At 41.5% G+C, this 22428-nt stretch overlaps 1 protein-coding gene across 1 annotated transcript in view; it reads left to right on the forward strand.

The window, feature by feature from the left end:
- The window catches only part of prex1 (phosphatidylinositol-3,4,5-trisphosphate-dependent Rac exchange factor 1), a 73698-nt gene that overhangs the window by 38829 nt on the left and 12441 nt on the right, over positions 1-22428 (forward strand). Inside the window, exons 11-26 of the mRNA XM_046398227.1 lie at positions 173-273; positions 1728-1831; positions 2359-2408; positions 4035-4110; positions 4486-4558; positions 8125-8270; positions 10379-10471; positions 12182-12330; positions 12424-12509; positions 13901-14040; positions 15031-15169; positions 15748-15923; positions 16409-16570; positions 16954-17164; positions 18413-18698; positions 19411-19629. Of these exons, the coding sequence (XP_046254183.1) occupies positions 173-273; positions 1728-1831; positions 2359-2408; positions 4035-4110; positions 4486-4558; positions 8125-8270; positions 10379-10471; positions 12182-12330; positions 12424-12509; positions 13901-14040; positions 15031-15169; positions 15748-15923; positions 16409-16570; positions 16954-17164; positions 18413-18698; positions 19411-19629 (2211 nt within the window). The remainder of the gene's footprint in view (positions 1-172; positions 274-1727; positions 1832-2358; positions 2409-4034; positions 4111-4485; positions 4559-8124; positions 8271-10378; positions 10472-12181; positions 12331-12423; positions 12510-13900; positions 14041-15030; positions 15170-15747; positions 15924-16408; positions 16571-16953; positions 17165-18412; positions 18699-19410; positions 19630-22428) is intronic.

The following is a 22428-nucleotide window of genomic DNA, read 5'->3' on the forward strand; positions in this document are numbered from 1 at the left end:
AACATAGTGGTGGGTTGGCACCTACATTGTGTGTGTGTGTGTATGTGTTTGATTTCTGTGAAATTTCCACACAAAAAGATGGTAATAGTTATAAAGAAACAGCGACCAGATTACCACTCACCATTACAGAGGAACCAGCCTCATCATATGCTTCTTTGTCGTGTGTTTCCAGTGAATTTGTGTCATGGCTGATAGAGAGTGGAGAGATCAGTAAACCTGATGAAGGGGTCAACCTGGGACAAGCCTTGCTGGAAAATGGCATCATTCACCATGGTGAGAGAAAACAAAATGTTTTATTTCTCTCTATTTCTCTTTCCACTTTCCTTATTCGCTCTCAGTGTTTCTCAGCTTGTTAAACATCTGACATCTTCTGTTCCTTTCACTCCTTACTCACATTTTGATGCTCTTTGCAGCCTCACTCATTTTTATTTCATTTTTAACTTTGATTAACCTCCTTATCCTCTGTTCTTCAGTTGGTTTTACTGTCTCTTTTTTTCCAATTCCCATTATCATCCTACAATTGTTATACCCATTCATGCTGTGAATTTTTCTCACACTTCCTATTGGAGCACACGTTTCTGGGTAGAAAATACCACAATCCAGAAGCATCGTCTCATAATCACAATTCTAAAAATGTAGCTCACATTATTTCCCATTCTTTGATTTTCATGTAGGTGTGTCATTCGCCGGTCCACTAACCTGAATTATACACTGAGAGATTACATAAACACATATATACAAACAGCTCTAAACATGTATATGAACTTAGTTTTCCAGAGTGTTGTTGATGAAGGGATTTTTGTTCAAAGTAAGTACAAACCCCTTTCACTATTTCTACACAGCACTGTGTCAGGGAAATTTGCTTATACCAGACTTTCATATTCCTTAATACCTGTAGAAAATCCCCTAAAATCCTCCCTCAGTAACCTACAATTGCAGAGAGATACAATGATGACAAGTAGGGCTCTGTGGGATAGCAGTGTGCCTTTGTGGGCAAACCAGAGAGGTTTGAGGCCTGCACGCAAAGTGTACGTGTGACCACTTTGTCAGTGAAAAAAAAAACGAGACAAAAAGAAGCTATGTGACAGAGTAGCAGTGTGAAGCTGTCCATGAGTCATGCATTTGTTCAGTGAAGAGACACATGAAAAGAGAGACAGACAACCACATGCATTTTATTATGCGCAATGCAAACTTTATCCAATCAGCTGTACCTTTGAGTCACTAAAACACTCCAGTTCATACTGGAATGCTTACAACATTGCCATCCCCTTTGCTCCCATAATAACTCAGTTATCATTTCATGTACTTTAAATTTCACTTTGACACTTCACAAAGGCCAACTGTGTGGTGGCTTTGGTTTTATGAGGGCATTTTAAGTCTAGACTGAGAAAACCAGCCGCTTGTTTGGGCCCATGCCAACTCATTGTGGTGGAACCAAAGTGCCTCTGTTTGACAGATTTCACTGTAAGCTTCTCCAACTGGCATCTGTTTGTGTATTTATTAGTCATTTTTCTATGTCAGATTGATTATAAATAAGAACTTGTTTTGGTGTTTATTAATGTGAGCTGGGAGAATTTATGGGAATTGGCATCTGTCTGCTATGTTAAATATTTTAATGTCCTGGCTTGAAATTCATGTCTCAACACAGACATCTCGAATATGAATTTAGAACGGCAATATTTCCCCCAAACTTAAGCTTCTTGACGCTTCTTCATGCTTCTTTTTAGTGTCAGACAAGCACCAGTTCAAGAACGAGCAGGTTTTGTACAGGTTCCGCTACGACGATGGCACCTACAAGGCCCGCAGTGAGATGGAGGACATCATGTCGAAGGTAATTAGGACTCTGCTTCTGGATATTTTCATTTGTGTTGGATGAAGAAGTGAAAAAACATAAGATGGAGGAAAAGAGACATCATTTTGTACAGTAATCGGTACAGTAATCATTAATGTGAACCGTTGTAGTGCTATTCATCAGTGCAATCGATTATATGTTTTTGATTTTTAAAATAACATTAGAGATTACATCTGTTAAACGTTTCAATTCTTAGTAAATTTCTAAAAGAATAAGGCTTGGTAACTGGTGCCTAACAGCTCGAATGCAAATGTTCAAATATAATCTCTGGAGGCACTAATCCCTTCCCATAGAAATCTCAGTCAGAAACATGAAGGTAGGTTATTTTGGCCTGCATCTGTTCTCATTTAGAGAATATGGTTTTGGAATTTCTGTGCTGGAATGATAGCCATGGGATAAACTCTTTTTGCAGTCAACAGTGAAATCTCTTGTCCTGAAGCCATGCTTGTACTTGTTTACCCAAGGTGTGTATGTTCTGTGACTCAGCGGCTCTGTTTTTGTTTTAGGGCGTCAGGCTGTACTGCCGCCTTCACAGCCTCCACACGCCTGTCATCAAGTAAGTACCTGCCCTACTCCTCCCCCTCCATATGCTAATGTTCCTTGCTTTCCAGGTGCATGAATACATATTCATGAAGGGTTCGCATTCGGCCCCCGTCACCCTCTCTGTAATGACTATACTAACAGTAGCACCGCCAGGAATGACAGCCTTCAAACCTCTGTCCCCTCCAATCTGGACTCCCAGTCAGACACGAGTTGCTGTAGGTTTTTGTATTGAGGATTCATTTCGGAGCAAGGATTCCAGGTTTGCACGACTGGAGGTTTATGTGAGGTAGCTCTTAAAGGATTAAAGAGAGTTACATATTATGAACATTTGCCTTGTAATCCTCACATTGTTGTGGGCTCGCTGTGTTTGTGTTCGTGAAGTTTTAAATTTACCCAGTCTAGTCGGTGTCCAAGTGCTGACTGCAAACCTCATCAATCACTTTTTATTTCTCCGTCATGCACTCACGCTCTTTAGCACACATAAACACACACACACTTTCTCACTTTCTTGCTTATATGCACAGTATACATACTCAGAAATATAAACACTACACTACATACAGTAAGTACACACACATAAACACACCTTCCCCTGAACAGACTGTATACGTGTCAGTGAACAAATGCAGGGCTTCCTTAGTCCTAAACAGTTCTTTAAACTAAAGTCTCATTGTAATTACAATTCTTGTCCCAAGACATAAAACTAAGAATTAAACTATATTTAAATTTCTGCAAAATCTTATGTCTAATACAACAAATTTTTTTCCTGTGAAGTGGAAGAATGATCTCACTTTATAAAAATGCTTTCCCTCAGAAAGTGTAAGAGTCGGAACAGAAGTACAAATGTATACAGACACACAGGAAACACACATCCTCTTCTACTTACACCCCCTCAAACACACACGCGCACACCCCTGCACGCTTAACCCCCCCGGTGCTCTTCCCCCTTCATCTCTCTATCTCTCCGTCCATCACATACTGATTGGAGTGCCCGGGGTTGCCATTGGTGCAAACAAAGAGCCTTTGGTCCGGGGACAAATCCTATTAACATACAAAAACTCTCTGCCTGCTAGCCAGATATTATGTAATATGTCCTTCCTTTTTAGATCATCACTGTATGAAACAGACATTAATTGTAGTTTTGGAGGGATGCATGTATTGCGTTTTATGTATCATCAGTAATGGTAAACTGTTTCCCTGCTTTATTAAACTGTATTGAGTGACAAAGCACCTGCAGGTTATATAACATTACAGTGCAGTGAATAATAATGATTTTGTGACATAAATATAGATAGATCTATACCACAACACCGAGATGTTAAAGCACACAGAAGATACCCTTCACACGGTCAAGTCTCACAATCAACCACATGCTTATAGCGTTTCCTGTTTCACATGCTTACATGTTGTGCAGATTGGTGTACTGTGGTTGTTCATGTAATCTCATGTAGCTCAAAGAATACACACGTTTTGTCTGCTCAGCATTACCTAAACATAACAAATACTTTTGGCTGTAGATGCTCTTCTTGTTATCTGTTAAAATCTTTATGACTTGTGAAGCCACAGATAATTAACTACAGGTTTTGGTATTGTGAAAACAAGTTTTGTGTAACCATTTTTGTTTATTTGGCTCCTTTAGGGACAGAGATCACCATCTGAAAACCTTTAAATCTGTGGTGCCTGCCAGCAAACTGATTGACTGGCTCCTCTTTCAGGTAAAAGCAGTATCTGCTACATGTTCATTTAATCCAAGGGTGTATAAAATGAAACTGTCCTCACTGTAACTGAGTAGCTTTTTTGTGTAATTGAACTTTTTGAGTCTAATCATCATGTACGTTAAAAAAGGCTTTTATTCATGTGGGATTTTCATGTTATTTTAAATTTGTCACCAGTCAGTGACCACGATGACCACAACCCAAGACAATATCTCATTGTCTCTGTTACATACAAATTTGTTACAAATCATCACCTTCACTGCGACAAGCACACTGATACCTCAGGCCAGTGGCGCTGCAGTGTGCTATGTATGAGATGGTGTAAACAGGCATTGTATCTGACTGGCTGTTTGCGTCACTGACTTGGTTTCCCAGGGAGACTACTCGACCCGGGAGGACGCTGTGATGCTGGGTGTGGGGCTCTGCAACAATGGCTTCATGCACCATGGTCAGTTCACTTCTCTTTCACACTTGTATACATAAAAGATGGGTAAACACAAACACCGACTAGGATTTTTACTTCACTTCGCTTCGATGACTTCACTTTTTTATTCACTACAGTGTTCTCTTTACTACACCTCTGGATTAAGTTTAATTAATACTGTTGTGTGGCTTGACCATTCTGTCAGTCTTGCCCTGATAATTCCCCTTTTTGTGCCCGATGACCTCATTTTGCATTTTGCCATTTTGGACATTGCAAATTTGCACACCGGGTCCAGCCAAGTCTCTGTAACCTCACTGACCACGCTGTAACGGAGTGGCTTTGGTTCTAGCCCAGCATGTTGAATGTAAACAGCATTAGCAGTGTACCCTAACCAGATCTGTTTGGCTTAGCTACATGGCCGTCTGGGTCAGGTAAGTGAACCCTGACCAGAAAATTGAATTGGTCATCTTTGTTTGAACAAATGTATTAAATGTAAAGTGAGAACCACTTAAGAGAAGTAAGGAGTAAGTGTGTAAGTAAAGTGATTAATGATTACTCACAGATGTAAGTGAAGTAAACATGGAGACTGTTACTCATTCTTTACCTCTGTATCTTTTTGGGAGAGATCCTTTGACAGCCACAGTAAATGACGTTATAGGTAGCACACAGATACTATTTCAAAGGCTGCTTATTAACATGCCTTGCTGTAGTCTGTACAAGTCATAAATTCTCATGTATACACTATCAAAGTTTAAATGTACTCGTGATTAAAAGGTTACAGTCCTCCTCTGTAAATACTCTGTCAAAAGCACTTGTATTTCACTCTCATTTAAACACACACAGACACTCTAAGGCAGTCATATAGTGTCTTTCTCTTCACTTTTCACTGTCCTCATTGGCACTCTCTCTCTCTCTCACACACACACACACACACACACACACACACACCCCTCTACCATCTGTTGGGACGTGTCACCTGGTCTCTTTTTACCTCTTCTCTGCCCTTCTTCAGGGTCACGACCTCTCTCTTCTCAGCCTGTCTGCACTCCTCACCTCTCCTGAAGTCACTCTCATACTTTAGTCCTCAGTCAGCACATCCACTGCTCTTCACCTGATTCCTGTTGAACTTTTTTTCTGTCCTTGTCTTCCTTGACTCTGTCTCTTTTTGCCTGTCTGGTAGGGCGGGATGATTACTGACAACAGACAACGTAGTTAATATGTCCAGCTGTTTTTATTTTTCCCTTCTTGCAACTCAGAATACAGAACACAGCACCAGCAATACATTTCCTACATTAGTCCTGTTGTATGGCAGTGTTGAATGTCTACTTTGTCAAATGTCTCCTAAGCCAAAATGTCATTAACAAGTAATTATCCTTTTGACAATATAAAATATAGAATACTAATAATGGAAGTAACAGTGAGACTACCACAATCTTCTCATGTTTCTCTTTGAGACAACGTGTAAACTTTTTCAAACCAACAGTTAAAGGAGTTTCGTCAATGTGATCAGTCAGAAATGTGTCTTTAAATTGTTGACTGTTGACTGTTTTGCACTGAATAGAAATTTTACTCAGATGTATTTATTCACTATTGCCCATATAGTTGCATAGTTGCATCATATTTTGTGTCTTGCATACATAATTTACTTATTCATTTTAAAGAAAATATATACTATTTTGTTAAAGTCCCATCAGGTGCCTCTGTGTCCCTAAGAATAACTGTCCAAGAGGAAATTAGTAGAAATTAACACTTCTTTCTTGACCCATGTTATCTCAATGATGATTTAGCAGAGTGTGTGATGTGCATAACTCTGTGTGTGTCATTAGGGTATGACAGTTTCCGGAGTAGCACTCCCTGCAGTTGAATAGGTGGTGTTAAAGTATTATATGGCCACGGCCTCTGTGACTCAGAGGAAATACTGTTTTGGACTTGTTTGGGTTGGAGTAAGGCCAGTGTGAGAGGGTTTGGCGTGTATGTGTGTCAGTTTGTGAAGGCTTTTGTTCACCTGAGGGTGCCAGATGCTCTCCAAATCTCTGAACAGCTGGGTACCTTTGGCTGCGTGTGTGTGTTGCCTGTACAAACCCCATGTTACAGGACCTTACAGATTCATACCCCTGTGACTCCAATTTCAAAAAAGTTGGGATGCTCTTTAAAACATACTTAAAAACCAAATGTAGTCATTTGCAGTCAAACTTTGTTAATATACAGTTTTTCCAAGTGTCCCTGAGCCGATGTAGCCATATAATTTTTACAGCCACGTGTTGGACAAAGAGGTGAACCTCACCCCATCCTTGTTTGTGAACGACTGAGACTTCTGAGGATGTCCCTTTTCATACCCAGTCATGATACTTTCACCTGTCACCAATGAGCCTGTCTACCTGTGGAATCTTCCATACAGGTGTTTTTGGAGGAATACACAACTTTCTGAGTCTTTTGTTGCTCGTGTTACAACTGGTTTGAAATGTGTTTTTTATTATCCCATTCTGTTTTATTTATCTTAAACACTGCAGCCCAACTTTATTTTGGAATCATTGTTGTAACATCAGGTCCCCAGTTGGATGCCTTACATCTTTGAATGTGTTTAAGATTCTGGCACAATGTCAAAAAGTTCAATTGCTGTTTGACATGAACAAGATGAATGTTTTCTTCCAGTGCAGTAAAATCTCTCAGCTTAACCTAAACATGAACATTAATGTGAATGAAAGCTGTTAAATTGCATTGCACGCTTGTTGAGTGCACCAGGTGCAGTCATGCCCAGTGCTTGTTCTTTGACCTGACACAATGAAAACTGAAGGCCTTCGTGAGTGGAAAATTATTGTGAAAGAGCAGTATGATTACCACTACAGTGGTCTTCAAGGAAGTAAAAAAAGTTAAGATTAAAATATCAGGCTCTTTCATTTAAGAAAATCATTGTTGAGTGCAGTGCTCACATACAGTGACTGAGGGATGTATTTCAGTGGCTTGGCTCCTTCCTAGTGAAACATTCAAAAATCTACAGAGGGGTTAATGTAGTGTGTTTTGCTGCTGTGACTGGAGAAGCATCCATAATGTGCTCGTCACCTGTAATGAAGTGCCTCATGTGTTGGCATGAAGCTCAACCCAACAGTGGGATTTTTAAACACACTCAGACACACATGGCAGACTCCGGAGAATCCTCCCTGGTGCTGACCTGGGTTGGCTGTGACCCAGATGTGGTTTGACTCCAGATGTTCCTGCTAGCATCATTAGCTGATGAACTAATTAACTGTTACCTTGTTTTTGTGAAGATGTGGGCAGATTTAGTGGAAGTTTCTTTTGATTAAAAAACACTTGTATATCTTCACATCTTTGAAGTTGCAGATCACCTGCAAAACAGCACTCATGCCATCATGTAATACATGTAACATTTACGAGGTCCAATTTTCCAACAGGGCCATAAAAAAGGGCCAGTGTGAGCACAAACACAATTTGGATTATTCATGTTACAGAGCTTTTTTTTTTTTTGCAACAGCTGAAAAGGCTGAGATGTGCCCCACTCGAGATTGTCTCATTATTATATTTCTTGCAGTGGTTGTCTGATTACACGCTGTGTGTTTTTTCTTCCCACTCAGTGTTGGAGAAGAGCGAGTTCAAAGACGAGTCGCAGTTCTTCCGTTTCTATGCAGACGAGGAAATGGAGGGAACTGGCACCAAGAGCAAGCAGCTCCAGCGCAATGACTTCAAACTCATCGAAAACATCTTGGTCAAGTCCCTGGTGGTGAGCTGGAACACACACACACACACGCACCAGATACCAGACTCACATCATAGTTTTGTTCCTTTAACTGTTCAATTTGAAGAACAATGAATAAATGTGGATGGATGTAGAAAGAAAGAAAACAAAAGCATCCTCATGGATCTGGATATACAGTATGTCGCTCTTTCATGTGTGCAGGATACTGTATGTGTATCTGCACACAGTACTTAATTGAACTGACGTACTGCCTTCTACCATATCTTTCGCTCCACCACTAGATATAATTAATGTCACTATACACACAGAAACAGCCCCCCCGTCTTCCCCTGTCCTCCTGGGAGCTGGGGCTGCTTTGATGACAATAAACACCTTTGAATTTGATCAGTATGCATCTTAATGACTGTTGTCTTGTGGAAATATAATCATCTGTACTGCTTGTCCTGAAGTTTCTTTTGTGCTGCTGCAAGAAATTCAACCATGAGAGGTGGCGAAGGTTTAAAAGATGTTTGGAAACATATCATTTTAGTGCACAAATAAGAAACTGGGTTTACTAGGTGATAGTGAGCCCAGTTTGGAACTGACACATTAAAATGTCTTGCCTGGCAAGACTTGGGACCTTTCATATCATTCCTATCTTTGATTCTAACATTTATTTTACTATAAGGCTGCTTCAGGCTGCTTAGTTCCCTTATCTAATAACGCAAGGGTAACTAAATTTTAAATGCAACAGTATCTCAGTTTTTTCCTCCGCATCAGTGCTCATTTTTACCGCATGAATTTTTACATTCCTTCTTCTTTTTTGATTCTTGACATTTAACAATCCTCATTTGTGACATGAGACAACAGGTGCTGGATGAATGAGCGATGAGGAGAAACCCCTCAGAGGGAGTGAGACGTTGATGCACTGCCTTCTCCTCAGTAAAACTAGTTGAAACAGCTGCAGTAAACAAAACTGCAAAGTTGTGGAACATTCCAGAACATTTCTAAATGTTCTGATTTATTTAAGTTTAAGTTTCACATTGAGACATTATATACACAAACCACTGATGCATGGAATATACATCTAGAAAGGTAGTAGTGTAGATATTTCTGTTCATATTTAGAACAGATACAAGGTAATAATAGGGTCAGTAATGGAAAAATAGTGTCTGTGGTCACTGGTCACTTGATTGTAATTAATTTTCTTTGAATTAAAATGCTAAATGGTTGGAATGTCCTGTTTCCTATGTCATTGTAATTTATGAAAGCAGAATACAACTGACATTTATTTGGCACATAAAATAAGGAGAGCATATACAGTTCTGGGTCCAGCAGACAGTAGTTTCCAGAGGCTGAAACAGAAAGTGAGCTGTTTAGTTAAGTCCATTATCTTTAGGGTAAACTAGAAGCATCACTAGCATCCCTTTTTCATATCAGCATGGGAAGTAGATGTGCTATCTGGCCTTCCACAAGAAGTGGAAAAAGGCTTTTTTTCCTTGATTAGCAGAACTAATCCTCCCTCATGGCTATTATTCAAGTGGAGTGCAGGAACTCTTTATTTACCACAGTCATCTCCTCTGATGTAACAGAAGAGATCTCCATCTTATCAGGGCTGTGCAGCAGGAAAAGATGGCCCCAGCAGCTTACCTAATGGAAGCAGGCTAATGTGTTTGGTGATGACAACGTTTAACTAAGCCTCGTCCCGCTGAAGAGCGGAGAAGCAAGACACCTGACACGCAGTAAAAAATCACAAATTGCAAACCTGCATTATTGAAACTATAGGTCATGTGTGAATAATTTGTGTATATATACACGACCACCCAGAGAGAGTGGCATATATACATCACCATTATAATGCCTTGTGAGTGATTGAGTGATGCCTCAGAAGAAATCGGATCATTGCAGCAAATATGGACGAATGACATTTTACGGAAAGAGCATGCGGGTGACTTTTAACCTTTGTACGACATGTACAAATTACAGGGTGTGCGAAATAGTGGCAGAGCATAGTGAGGGAAATAAAATGAATAAGAATGTTTATGTCATGACAGTTATTGTGCTACATGCTAAAGATATTTAAGTGTTAAGTGTGTGTACAGTCAGTTACCAGTGTAAATGTGGGAGTAATGAGCTTATTTTCTCTGTGCTAGATTCACCCAGAGGAAGAAGACTATGGCTTTGAGATTGAGGAGAAAAACAAGGCCATTGTGGTGAAATCTGTCACCAGGGGCTCACATGCTGAGGTAATGGTCAACACACACACACACACACACACACACACACACACACACACACACACACACACACACACACACACACACACACACACACACACACACACACAGAGTATCTCCTTCCTGCCCCAGGGCATTAGTTCCAGTAGGTAATGGCTGTCCACTGTTTTGACGGCTGCTGTCAATCTCCCTCTGTTCCCTTTGGAAGGACTTTGACATGCTTGCTCAAATGCAATTTTGCTCACCCAGAGCTATTTAAAAAGCTGGTTATTTTGTGACAAAACATTTAAAATTTGCACGATTGACTGCATTTCTTAATAATATAGGATATTATATTTGAGAACTGAAAAAAAAAGTCACATCTGTGACTAATGTCTCGTTTCTCTTCTGTCCCTCTGGTTCAAGTTTCATCATCGCTTTCTGTTATTTTTGTTCGTTGTAATTTTTTCCGATATTGCTCCCTTCCTCAGTCAATCTCTGGACTCTGGATAATCTTTTATTTTCTCCTCTGCCTGCTTCCACCAGACACGTGCACACACACTCACACACTCACTCACACACTCACTCACACGCTCACTCTGTTATTCGTACCCCATGTGTCCCCCATGCCCCACAATAACGGGATTGCTAGTTGTGACACAGCCCATGTGCCAGCACTGTGAATGAGGCTCAGCTGATTCCCATGGGGCTCTGAAAAGGGCTAAGACACACACACACATGCACATGCGCGCGCACACACACACACACACATGCACAGAGCAGAAAGTCACATGCAGATATTTACTCCTGCTGTATACACACATATACATCCTGCCATATTGAGATGGCTGTGGCTCCTCCCAGTTGTTCCTGCATCCATCCTGGGCTATAATCCAGAGTCAGGGCCTGGCTCAGCCGAGGCCACCCCACCGGATCTGTGCCCAGGACACTGGAGTCACACAGGGAACACACAGAGGCAGCATTATTCCCAAAACGTGACTGAAGATGTGCAAGATGACTGCATTTGGTGACGTGCAGCAGGCTGCTGGTGCTGTGTGGCTCATTTGCAAAAGGGTTTTACAAGCTGATATCTGACCGAGCAAAGCTGAGAATGTTTGATACTTTATGAACATGTATATCTGTGCAACTAACTGTTAATATATCTCCACATACATCAGCATGTGACAGTCAGATTGTATTCAGACCAGGAACAAATTCAAGATCTGATAAATCAGTCACCTCTAGTTGCAGGCAGAAACAAATGGCCATATTAAGAGAAAAATGTAAATAAAGTTAATCTCTGTGCAGATTGAAATCTGGCAGGCAGGAAAAGAGTAAAGTGTAAATATCACGCAGCTTAATCATATCTAGTCGCTGATCTTGATATGCGCTTCTATGAAAAAGCTGTTCATACGCTGGGAAAGAACATGACAAGATTGAACAGGTTGCATAAATACTGAGCAGTGCTCACTGATTTTCTGTTATGTGTTGGTTTGTTTTCTGCTCTTTGGAGGCACTTGCTATATAGTGAACAGGGACTTTGTCCTAGGTAATACACAATAGTCGCTGAGGTAAAAACTTGAATCATTCACTTCATCTGAGTAGTTTAAGTCACTGTGACACTAGGGATCACACCTGAAATTCATACTGTGATAATGGGGCCCTCCGGGGGAGCTGAAACAAGGGGCAGACTAAAAATAACAATATTTTTGTCTCCTGTCTGTCCATCTGTCCCCACAGATGGTCGGCCTGCAGGTGGGCAGGAAGATCTACACCATCAACGAGGACCTGCTGTTCCTCAGGCCCTTCTCTGAGGTGGAGACCATGATCAGCCAGGCCTTCTGCATACGACGCTCCCTGCGACTGCTGGTTGCCACCAAGGCCAAGGAGTGAGGGAACACTCAAACACACTAAACACACTGGTTTACACACATGCATTGGGTGGTCACACACGCTGGTCTGACTCGTCTTCTCTGGTCCAGGATTGTGAAGATCCCTGACAATCCAGACAGCCTCTCCTTCAGACTCTGTGGCTCTGCCCCTCCTCATGTCCACGCTGTCAGGAAAGGTGAGTGACAGCCACAAGAAAAGACATAGTGAGTGATATCCTTTTAAAAGGTAAAAGGAATCCATTCTTTTTAATGTGTAATGGAAGAGTAATCTGTTTAGCGGTTTTAGCGGGTTCACAGCTCTTTGGTTGGTGTTATTAAATTCATATTTTTTTGACTACAGTTACAAGAGACATGTATTTTTCACATGACCCCAACACTCTAGATCTGTGAACAGATTTGTGAAAATCTGACCTTGTTATTGCAAAATCGGTGCCAGAAAAAGCTTTGAAAGTGTTTACAGTGTCGGGTAGACAAATAATTCTGGCTAAATTCAAGGGAAGGATGAGGTAACTCTAGACTCTAACCACCTGTTACAGTCTGCTTTTAGTGAACCTCTATTAGGTTTTTATGGCCACCTGTCAACCAGACAGCCTGCAGTCAGGGTTCAAACCCCATAAGAGACCAGCCTCTACTTTTAAAATCCACAGACAGAGGTGGTCAGAGATAAAAATGCAATAGGTTAGTGAAAAGACACCCACACTTTTGCTCAAACTTCTCATTCCTCCTGCTCTGTCCTCACAACCTCCTTAACAGATGTTTGCACTGCGTAGACTGACTCAAAATTTGTAAAATGACAGATTTATGGCGAGTTTAATGGTGGACGAATCCCAATGTGTAAACCAGACAGGAGCAGGGGAGGACACACACAAAAACAGCAAAGAGAGAAGCCACCAATTGATGAAATGAAGGAATGCATTCTTCAGGGGACTTCTTTGCTTTCTTTCCCTCTCAGTTCTCCCCATTTTTCTTCTTCCCCCTCCCTCTCCACACTCCTTCTATGTTCCTCTCTTAGTCTTAATCTTCTTCTGTCTTGAAGGAGCAATGTTTTTTTTTAATGACTTCAGAGTTGCTGTTTTTTTCCTTCTCCTAAATCAGCCCCCCTGTGTGATATCCATGCCTGGGTCATGTAGCCCGGGGTTAGGTAATTGCTGGCACCCAGGGTTGGAAGTGATGCCAGCACTGGTATTTTTAGGTGGGAAAGGAAGATGATGGAGGTGTTGATTGGACTTCCAGGCTGTAAAGCCATTAGTAGTGTGGGACAGCATGTTAAGGCACTGAACTGAGTAATTTTCTGTTTTCCTGGAGGATCAAAATGGGCAAGGCTATGTACAGATGTGGAAATTGAGACCAAATTAGATTAAAAAAAGGTCTGTAGAAAATAACTCTGATTTAAGCCTTTTGGGAAATACTTTTCCTTGATATTAGAGACAGATTTGACAGTTTTAACTCCTCTTTTTCGACAACTTTTCCACAAGTTCATGTTTTCATAATAGCCCAAAGTGTTGTAAATAGTTCCACTGTAATTATACCACACTGTGACCTTTGATCCCGTGTTGACACACTGCAGGCTGGGAGGCGGCGGGGGCGGGCCTTCAGCCCGGTCAGGTCATCCTGAAGGTCAACGGCAACAACGTCAACCGCAGTGACTACCAAGAGGTCCTGGAGCACTTCACCGGACAGCACACACACCAGGAGCCTCTGCAAACGGTGAGGGGATACATGAAACCAAACACTCACTTTTGTGGTGTGAGTGGAACATTATTGTATTTTAAAAAATATATATTTAAAAAAAGTGCATTCAGAAATTATTTCCTAACAAGCCTCATTGTCCCATGCTGTACATATTGAGTGTGTGTGTGAGAATGTGAGATAGCTCACTGAAGTCACTCAGACCACATTCCTGCCCTGAGATGGTGTATAAAACAGAATTAGCATTAGCTGCAATTACCCACACCAACTTAGTGCTCTAGTAACATTTTAAAAACTTCAAAACGTGTTTCTTCACTTAATCTGCATTCTTGGCTTCAGCAGCGGGTGCCCTAGTGATCTCAAAACATAAATTGCTGGTTGTCGCTTTGTCGCTGCAGGCCAAATGTAGTGACAGGTGACATCTCGAGATACAATCCTGCCTGCAGTGAAAACGTAACCCAAAGCAACAAATATAACAACTTGACTCTTTCTTCTTAATTCTCATCCATTCCTTATGGCAAGAATTTTTAAAGTACCAGTTTTTACTGGATACCAGTGTTTCCATTCCATGTTAGATGGCTAGAATTCAAACTGCAAAGCCCATATCTGGTTGTTTAGACATGTTGGTTCCATGCAGTATTTAAAGGGCTGCAATCGGAGTAAGCTGTCCTCCTTACTCGCATTGTTTTGTTTTGTTTTATATAGCTACTCTTCTGGCAAATCCCTTTAAACAAACTCAACTGAGCAGCCTTGTTTGGACTTGTTCCAGTAAATATTTGCTGGTTCATTTAACAACAGGATAAATTACGAGGATGTTGTTGATGTGGCTGACTGCACTGTCGGGTTCGAGGTGGTGCAGTCAGCCCTGGTTGCTGAAGGAAGGGGTCCACAGGGCATGTAAAAATGCTTCAGTTTCTTCTCTCCTGTCTCCTTTTTTATGCCTCTCAACATATTTCTTTTTCTGGTCACTTCTTGATCATTTTCTCTCTCATCTGTTTTTTTTCTCAGTGTCAGTGGGTGTATCGTACATTTGAGGATGCAGAAGAACTAGAAGGAGACAGAGGTGCAGATGAGAAGAGCCCTTTCAAACCTTATCCGGTGGAGAATGGCTCTGACCACGAGGAGGAGAACGGCACCAATGGAACAGGCAAGGCGCAATTTTGCATTCTCTGAAACTTGATTTTTCTCTGGAATTGATTTTGTTTTATCAGAAACGACAGATGCTGAAGTTCTGATGAAGGAGTTTTGTCACTGCTGAATCATTTAAGAGAGTATCTCAATTCCCCCATAGCATATGTAATGCCCATTACTATGAGCAATAAGTTTGTTTTGTGACTCATAGTCAGCAAAAAAAAAAATTTAGTGTTACTTGGGAGAGTCATTTAAAAACTCTCTCTGCTGTGTTTGTGTATATTGATTGCTTTCTTGATTGATTTTATTTTTTTTTTTTAATCTGTCACTGCTCAAACCATCACATCAGAACTAGAGTCCCACCTAGATTGCTACTTTCAGATGACGTCTGAGTTGGGTCATAGTCAGTGTGTCAGTAAAACGTGGCAGTAGTGGGTCATTTGCTCTGTATATGGAAAGTTTTCTGCATGCAGGCAGTAGTTGCTATCCTACAACGTTTTCTGAGTTTTCTAAATGGCATATATCAGTTAAACACAAAAACCTCTGAATGAATGGAAAGTATGCATACTGACAGGTAAAAATTGTGCTCCACAGATCACCAGCTGGGCAGACTTTCCCTGTGTGATGAGCTGCCTCTGGTCAGTATGACGGTAGATAACGTTCACCTGGAGCACGGCGTAGTCTACGAATACGTCAGCACTGCCGGTATCAAAAGCCACGTCCTGGAGAAGATGGTGGAGCCCAAAGGCTGCTTCAGCCTCACTGCTAAGGTAACTGTGGGAAAATTAGTTTGATTATCTTAAGCTATCTCAAGGAAATTCAATCGAATGCAACTGGACTTAGTTATTTGTCTTTGCAGACGTTTCACCTCTTATCCAAGAGGCTTCATCAGTTCATGCTCGCTTGACTAGGCTGGGACTAGTCTTATCTTAAGCTAAATAGTAAAGCACTACAAGTTATACTTTTCTTGATTAATCGGATGTTGTACAATATTCATGCCAGCTTGTGAGTCAGTGATAGTTTTTCAACTTGTGCTATTATGAGAGGATCCGAAAGAAGCAAAAAGGCTTTTTGGCATCACTTTTGGTTTGTATTGTTAGTACTGGAAAGCTGAATGTTTAGCTAGGCAGAAAAAAAAATACACTCTTGCTGCTACTAGAAGTGCTGTTTTTAGCTCACATAATCGACTGAATCAAGTTTCTAAACTTTTACTGAATGAGGGATCCCTTCTTTCCAATATTTCTTGTTGCTACAGATCCTGGAGGCATTTTCAGGTGATGACAGCCTCTTTGTTCGTAACTGCAGCCAGCTCATCTCCCAGAGCGACCGAGTGGTTACCATGCCTCAGTACGAGTTCAGACAAATCTGCGACACCAAGCTGGAGAGTATCCGACGGCGGATCAGCAGCTATCAGCAGGTACTAGGAGACACTTCTACACTCTGTTGAACATATTCATGTAAATTATCAAATACAGGAATGTCCACTAATTGTTCCTATTAACTTTTTGCTCATGCTTACTTGAAGTACTCGCAACCATAACTGTAATACTTTTAGTTCATCTGTGTACACGTGAAAAAACATGACACCTAAATTTTTCTGTAACTCAGAATAACATAAAGTCTGTAATAAACCTGAATGAAGTTACGTTACGTCATTCATTTTGTCTATCCTTATGATGTACCTTATATTCATATTTTTCACAAACTATAAATGTAAGGGGCTGTCTGCCATGCAGCTTGTGCTTTCATTGAACTATGTCTGTGTCCTGCTCACCACAATATTTCTTCTTTTTCACTCAGTTTGCGCTGGAGCTGAGGAACAAGGCATGGCCTTCTTTCAGGCAGGCTGGCGTTCGTCCTCACCCACTGGGCTGCATGGACTTTGTTCCCACCAACTGCCACATTAACTTCATGCAGGTCTCCTACCCCAAGAGCACTACTTCTGCTGGCAGGACTTTCAGCATTCGCTTTGGGCGCAAAAACTCCCTGTTTGGCATGGATCCTGACCAAGGTAGAGGTCACACACACACGAGACGCATACACACACACACACACACACATACACCTCTGACCAGTAAGATTTGGGCATTAGTACAGTCTCTCTCACATATCCACTGCTTAAACTAAGCTTCACTGAGTTCCACCCCCTTCATGATAATAAAGCTTAACCCACTTAACACCAGCTCGTTTTGACTAATTACCCTCTGTGACCATTTAAATCCCAGCAGTATGGGGAATGTCAATCCCAGTCTCCCACAGTAGTCATAAGGTCTCAACAAGGATTCCCACAGTAAATTAGATGAGTGGTTTGCCATTAAGGCTCCATTAGCCCCAGGCCATAATCATGTTATTGACATGAGAAGTGAGTGAGTGATGTCAGCAAAGACGGTACCTCAACAGCAGCGTAGGAATGCCTGTCATTCTCTCAATGCTGCTGCTGCTGCTGCAGAGGTCAAAAGTGACAGAGAGAGAGTGGAAATCGAGTGAAATGTTGGCAGGGAATAAGAGGGGAAAACATTTAAAAAATCCTTTAAACATAGATACAGGAAGAAGTCTCCTTTCTTCTGTCTGTGTGGCTGGATTTTTTTTATGATGGGGCTTGATATTAATTAGTCTTTTGGCTCGGCTGCTGAACCCTCTCTGCTCTCAGCAAAGTTGAAAACACAGTACAGCTGTCTAGACGGCAGAGAGATAGCATTGCTTGCATTGTTCCAGGATCCCTCATTTTCATCTTTCCTCTCAGCACCAGATGCAGAGCATCTGCCCAGCAGTTTTACTGTTGAAATACTCAGCTCTCATGCTTTTCAGCACGTGTTCTGCTAGTTCAACCAGGAATCAGCCACAGAAGTGATGTCCTTCTCTTTTGTCAGTCACTAGTCTTTAGTGTTGCATTCAGAATAAGGCTTATTACCTGAGACAATACAGCATGTCCTCTTCTAGTGTAAATACCACGTATAACATGCTTCTGAGTTCATTGAAAGAACTTAATCCGTCTGGAGATTTTGGGATGTCTCAGGTTATTGTAGCTTAGTTTGGCGTTCAGCCCAAGCAAACAGTTTTGCAGCCTGCTCTCTCTGTGCATATCAGTTGCAAGTTCCCTTTAAAAAGTTGGTTTTCATCATGTCTAAATGGAGAACAGACAAGAGTGTTACTTCACAGAGCTTTGAACATCTGGGGTAGATATAATTATCAGAGAGTGAAGTCTCATTCACCCACTGCAAACATGTTGTTTATTCTCACTCCCTCTGCTCTCCTCTAGCACAACTGAACCCCATGTCCCACACCCAGCACTGTGTGACCAGCATGGGAGCTCCTTCCTGGAACTGCTCCGGCCTCGAAGGGGACGAGGCAGACGGCAGCGGGGAGGTGTCCCAGGATGGAGGCGAGGGGTTGACGGACAGTCGGCGGGGTTGCCTTGGGGAAGGCGGTTTGAGCTTCCTGCTCAAACAGGAAGACACAGAAACCCAGGATGCTTACATTCACTTGTACAGCCGCCTGGATGTAGCTGTAAGGGAGATGAGGCAGTATGTCGCTCAGATAGATGTGTAAGTGACTATTGTCTATAAATCCATTTGTCTCTTCCCCAATGGCAAATGTCATATATCAAATGAAAAGAAAACTGTTACTCATATCCAGTGAGAAAATATTTTCAGCTCCGACAGCTAGTGCTGTTACAAATATTGGCATTCCACTGGTGTATGTATGTGAGTAGACTATTTTCGTAGCCTTCACAGTGACATTTAGAAATCTCTGCATAAAACGCTAGGAGCTGTTATCCCTGCTCCAGCCTCCCGAGGCTGTTTGTCAGCCTCTCTTTGTCTGTCTGCCCTTTGCCTTGTTTAAAGCTGAGGATTTACAAAAGGAACATTCTTCAGGCCCAAAATATTTATGGGCCGGGCCCAGTACAGGAACAGGGAGTGAGGCCAGGATAACATCAAGAGAAAGAGACTCATATTGTGTGTCTGTGCTGAGGAAGGGGTGTGACAAAGTGTACGAATAGATGAATTGTAAAGGCATCCATGCAGTCTTTTAAATTATAAATATAAGCATAATAATGTCTTGACACTATTTGTAGGATTTAATTCCAGTGAACTTAATATAAGCTAAAATAGTAAATACTAAAAAATGTACCACAAAAATATATTGTTGTACTTCTCGCTAATTGTATGAAATGCTTCTTAAAATGTGGTTTCAAATCTTTCAAATCTAAAAATGTCTAGTTATTAATTTATTTTTTAATTTATTTTATTCATTCAGGCTCTTGTCCTCTATCACTGAACCCACGCAACTCCAAGGGGAAGGTGGGGAGCCTCTCGTTTATGAGTCAAGTCAGCCACCATCCCTGACCCCCTGCGAGGATGGCTGCGACCAGGACAAAGTGGAGCAAGGAGGCATTAAAAGGGTGTGCTTCAAGGTGAACGAGGAGGACCAGGAGGACTCGGGTCACGACACCATGAGCTACAGGGACTCGTACAGGTAATGTTTAAACCAGTCTTTCGGAAGTTGCTCAGGTTGATGTTGGAATGTAAGTACATTTATCCGAATTGAGACCAACTTGGCTTAAATGACAGTTGTGATGTTGTCGTTCTTCCTTTGTCAAAGAACTGCCTGGTTTCTAACACAACTAACTGTTTATGTCTATCTAATCTATATTTACTTGATATAGCAGTATCTTTACTGTGGACTCTGTAAAGTATGAACAGCATTCAAAGTCCCACTTTGCTCTACAAACCCATAATGCTATTTCCCCACCCACCCCCACCCCCTTTGGAGGCTAGAATTCATTCCAGATGATGGCATTTTGACTGAGACTGAGAGCTAAAAATGACTTCAAAATGTTTTGGTCAGATCTGGTTATGTCATTTGCTTGTTGTAAGTTCATTCGGATGCTTCTATGTGTGTGAGAGAGTCGGTGTGTGTATGGTTCACTGGGCAGTGCTCCACTGAGTCCCACCCTCCACCACCCACTAAGATGTATTTATTGGTTGTTGGTGTGGTGGGCTGGTGTATAATAGAGCCAAATGTTTGGGGCGCGGCCTCCTCACAGACTCTGTCATTAAGGCCACGCCATGTGAAGCTACCTCATTGCAATAAAATGTAAAGGAAAATGTAGGCTTTAGTATATGTGGTTCACGCACAGACACACACTCATACCATTGGGTGTTTACTCAGGGTTTGGAAGCCCACTGCAAAAAAAAAAAAAAAAAAAAAAACTCTGTTCAAGGGGGCAGTATAAGGCTGCACAGTGCACATGGATGAATCATTCTACTTGTGAAATTTTGGATGTGATGAAAAGTGCTACTGTGTTCCAGAGGTGGGTGTTGATTTTTTTTTTTTTTTAAATCTTGCTGAGAGAATACGACATTAAAGCCTGAGGTGGTGACAGGCCACAGCAGAGCTCAACAGTCGGGGGTCATTGGCTGAGTACAGCTTGTGAGGAACATAATGTGAGAACAAGGACAGAATGGACTGGTTCTACGCACAAACACACACACACACACACACACACACACACACACAGGGGGTCAAAGATGGAGAAATACAGAAAGAACTGAGGAGAAAAGTGTGTGATGAAATCATACGTTTGTTCTGAACTCTGGTACATTGCGTCTGTCATAAATCTTACACTTGCTATTGTGTACCTGTGTGTTTGTTTGAGTGTGTTGAGAGTGTTTGACTTTCTGTCTGTTTTTTCAGACAAATGCATGGTGTGTGCAGATCGAGCTGAGACAGATCACAGTTCACTCCTGGCATCAGAATGCATCTCAACCCAGATTGATTTTCTCTTTAAATGAATGCAATACTGACATTTTTACTTGGCTTCCTCTTAAAAACCAGCTCAAGGTGTTACACTCACTGACATTAAAAATAGTGTAATTTATAGACCTAATGGACTCTTCCAGCTTAAACAAGCTGTGTTTATGTCGTCCAGCATGTAATATGTTTAACCATTGTATTAATTTCTCAATTTTCACTGTGTTTTGCACTGTGGGGTAATATGTGCATAAACAGCACACAAAACTGAAGTGGTTTCAGTTTGCACACTGACATTTTTAGTATCCTTAATGTGTCAATTTTCCAGTCAGATACTACATTTAGCAGCAGACAGTATGCAAATGAGACAAAACTCCAATCTGAGGCAACTTCAGAGTGGCTGTTAATGAGTTCTGAGTGGGATCCCAGTGTGTTGTCAGTGTGTTTATGAGTGCATTCTCACCTGTATGCAGGGCTGCGAATGCATCACCCAGGATGTATTTCAGTGCAAGTGTGAACAAGACGTGTGTGTGTGCGTGTGTGTGGTTTAGTCTTAGACCATTAGGCCAGATCCGCTTCTATAAGCAGGATAATTGTCACAGTGGTGCTCACACTTTTGGCAGGAGGTGTGGGCTAATTTTGGAAATCACCTCTATGTGTATGTGTGTGTGTGTGTGTGTGTGTGTGTGTGTGAGAGAGAGAGAGAGAGAGAGTGTTTGTATGAGTGTGTAAATGAATGCCAGCAGAGAACTCAAGCCAGACTACTAAAAGATGGTTATATTAACTGTCTGCCCATAATTGCAGAAACCCCGAGTTAACCAGGCCCCCTCCCCACCACGACAAACACATGTTCACACACATCAGGGACCACAGAATAAACTGGCAGGTTATAACACCCCCCACCACCCACCGCCCACTCCCCACCACCACTTTGTGTTCCACCTAGGCCACGTAATAACAGAGGAAGACAAAGCCAGTGTTGTAGTTTTGTAGATCGTAGTCACTCATACGCCATTTGTCATGGTAATTCAGCTTGTGAATCATTCAGAGCTCCACTCAGGGGATCGCAAGCGTGCTCGCTCGAAGCACTGTATAATTTGAGCCACGTAAATCTTCCACATGCTCCCGGTAATCATGTTGAATCACGTAAATGTATAACTATAAATACCAGACTGTGCAATTTACAGAGCTTCTTTGCACACGGCAGTAAGAAGGAATAAGGAATAAGGACGCCTGAGCTAAAACACACTGACAGTGTTGAAAAAAAATGTGTTTGTAGAAGTGTTTGCGTAAATAGGTGAGCTGCATTTCAGTGTTCCAGTCTAATGTACACATTTATGATCAGTCAGTTGTTTGGAAATCGAATGCAGCTACAGTTTACTGAATGCTTCTCTGTGTAAACCAGCAGCAGTTGTTTCTGTGAGAAGCATTTAATTACCTTTGGTCTCATATACTGTAAATCAGAAAAGGCATTTACAATCAGAAGGATTATTTGGCAGCATAATTACAAGACACAGCTTT

This window comes from Scatophagus argus, chromosome 8 (assembly GCF_020382885.2).
Source record: "Scatophagus argus isolate fScaArg1 chromosome 8, fScaArg1.pri, whole genome shotgun sequence".
In the NCBI taxonomy this organism is placed as follows: domain Eukaryota; kingdom Metazoa; phylum Chordata; class Actinopteri; family Scatophagidae; genus Scatophagus; species Scatophagus argus.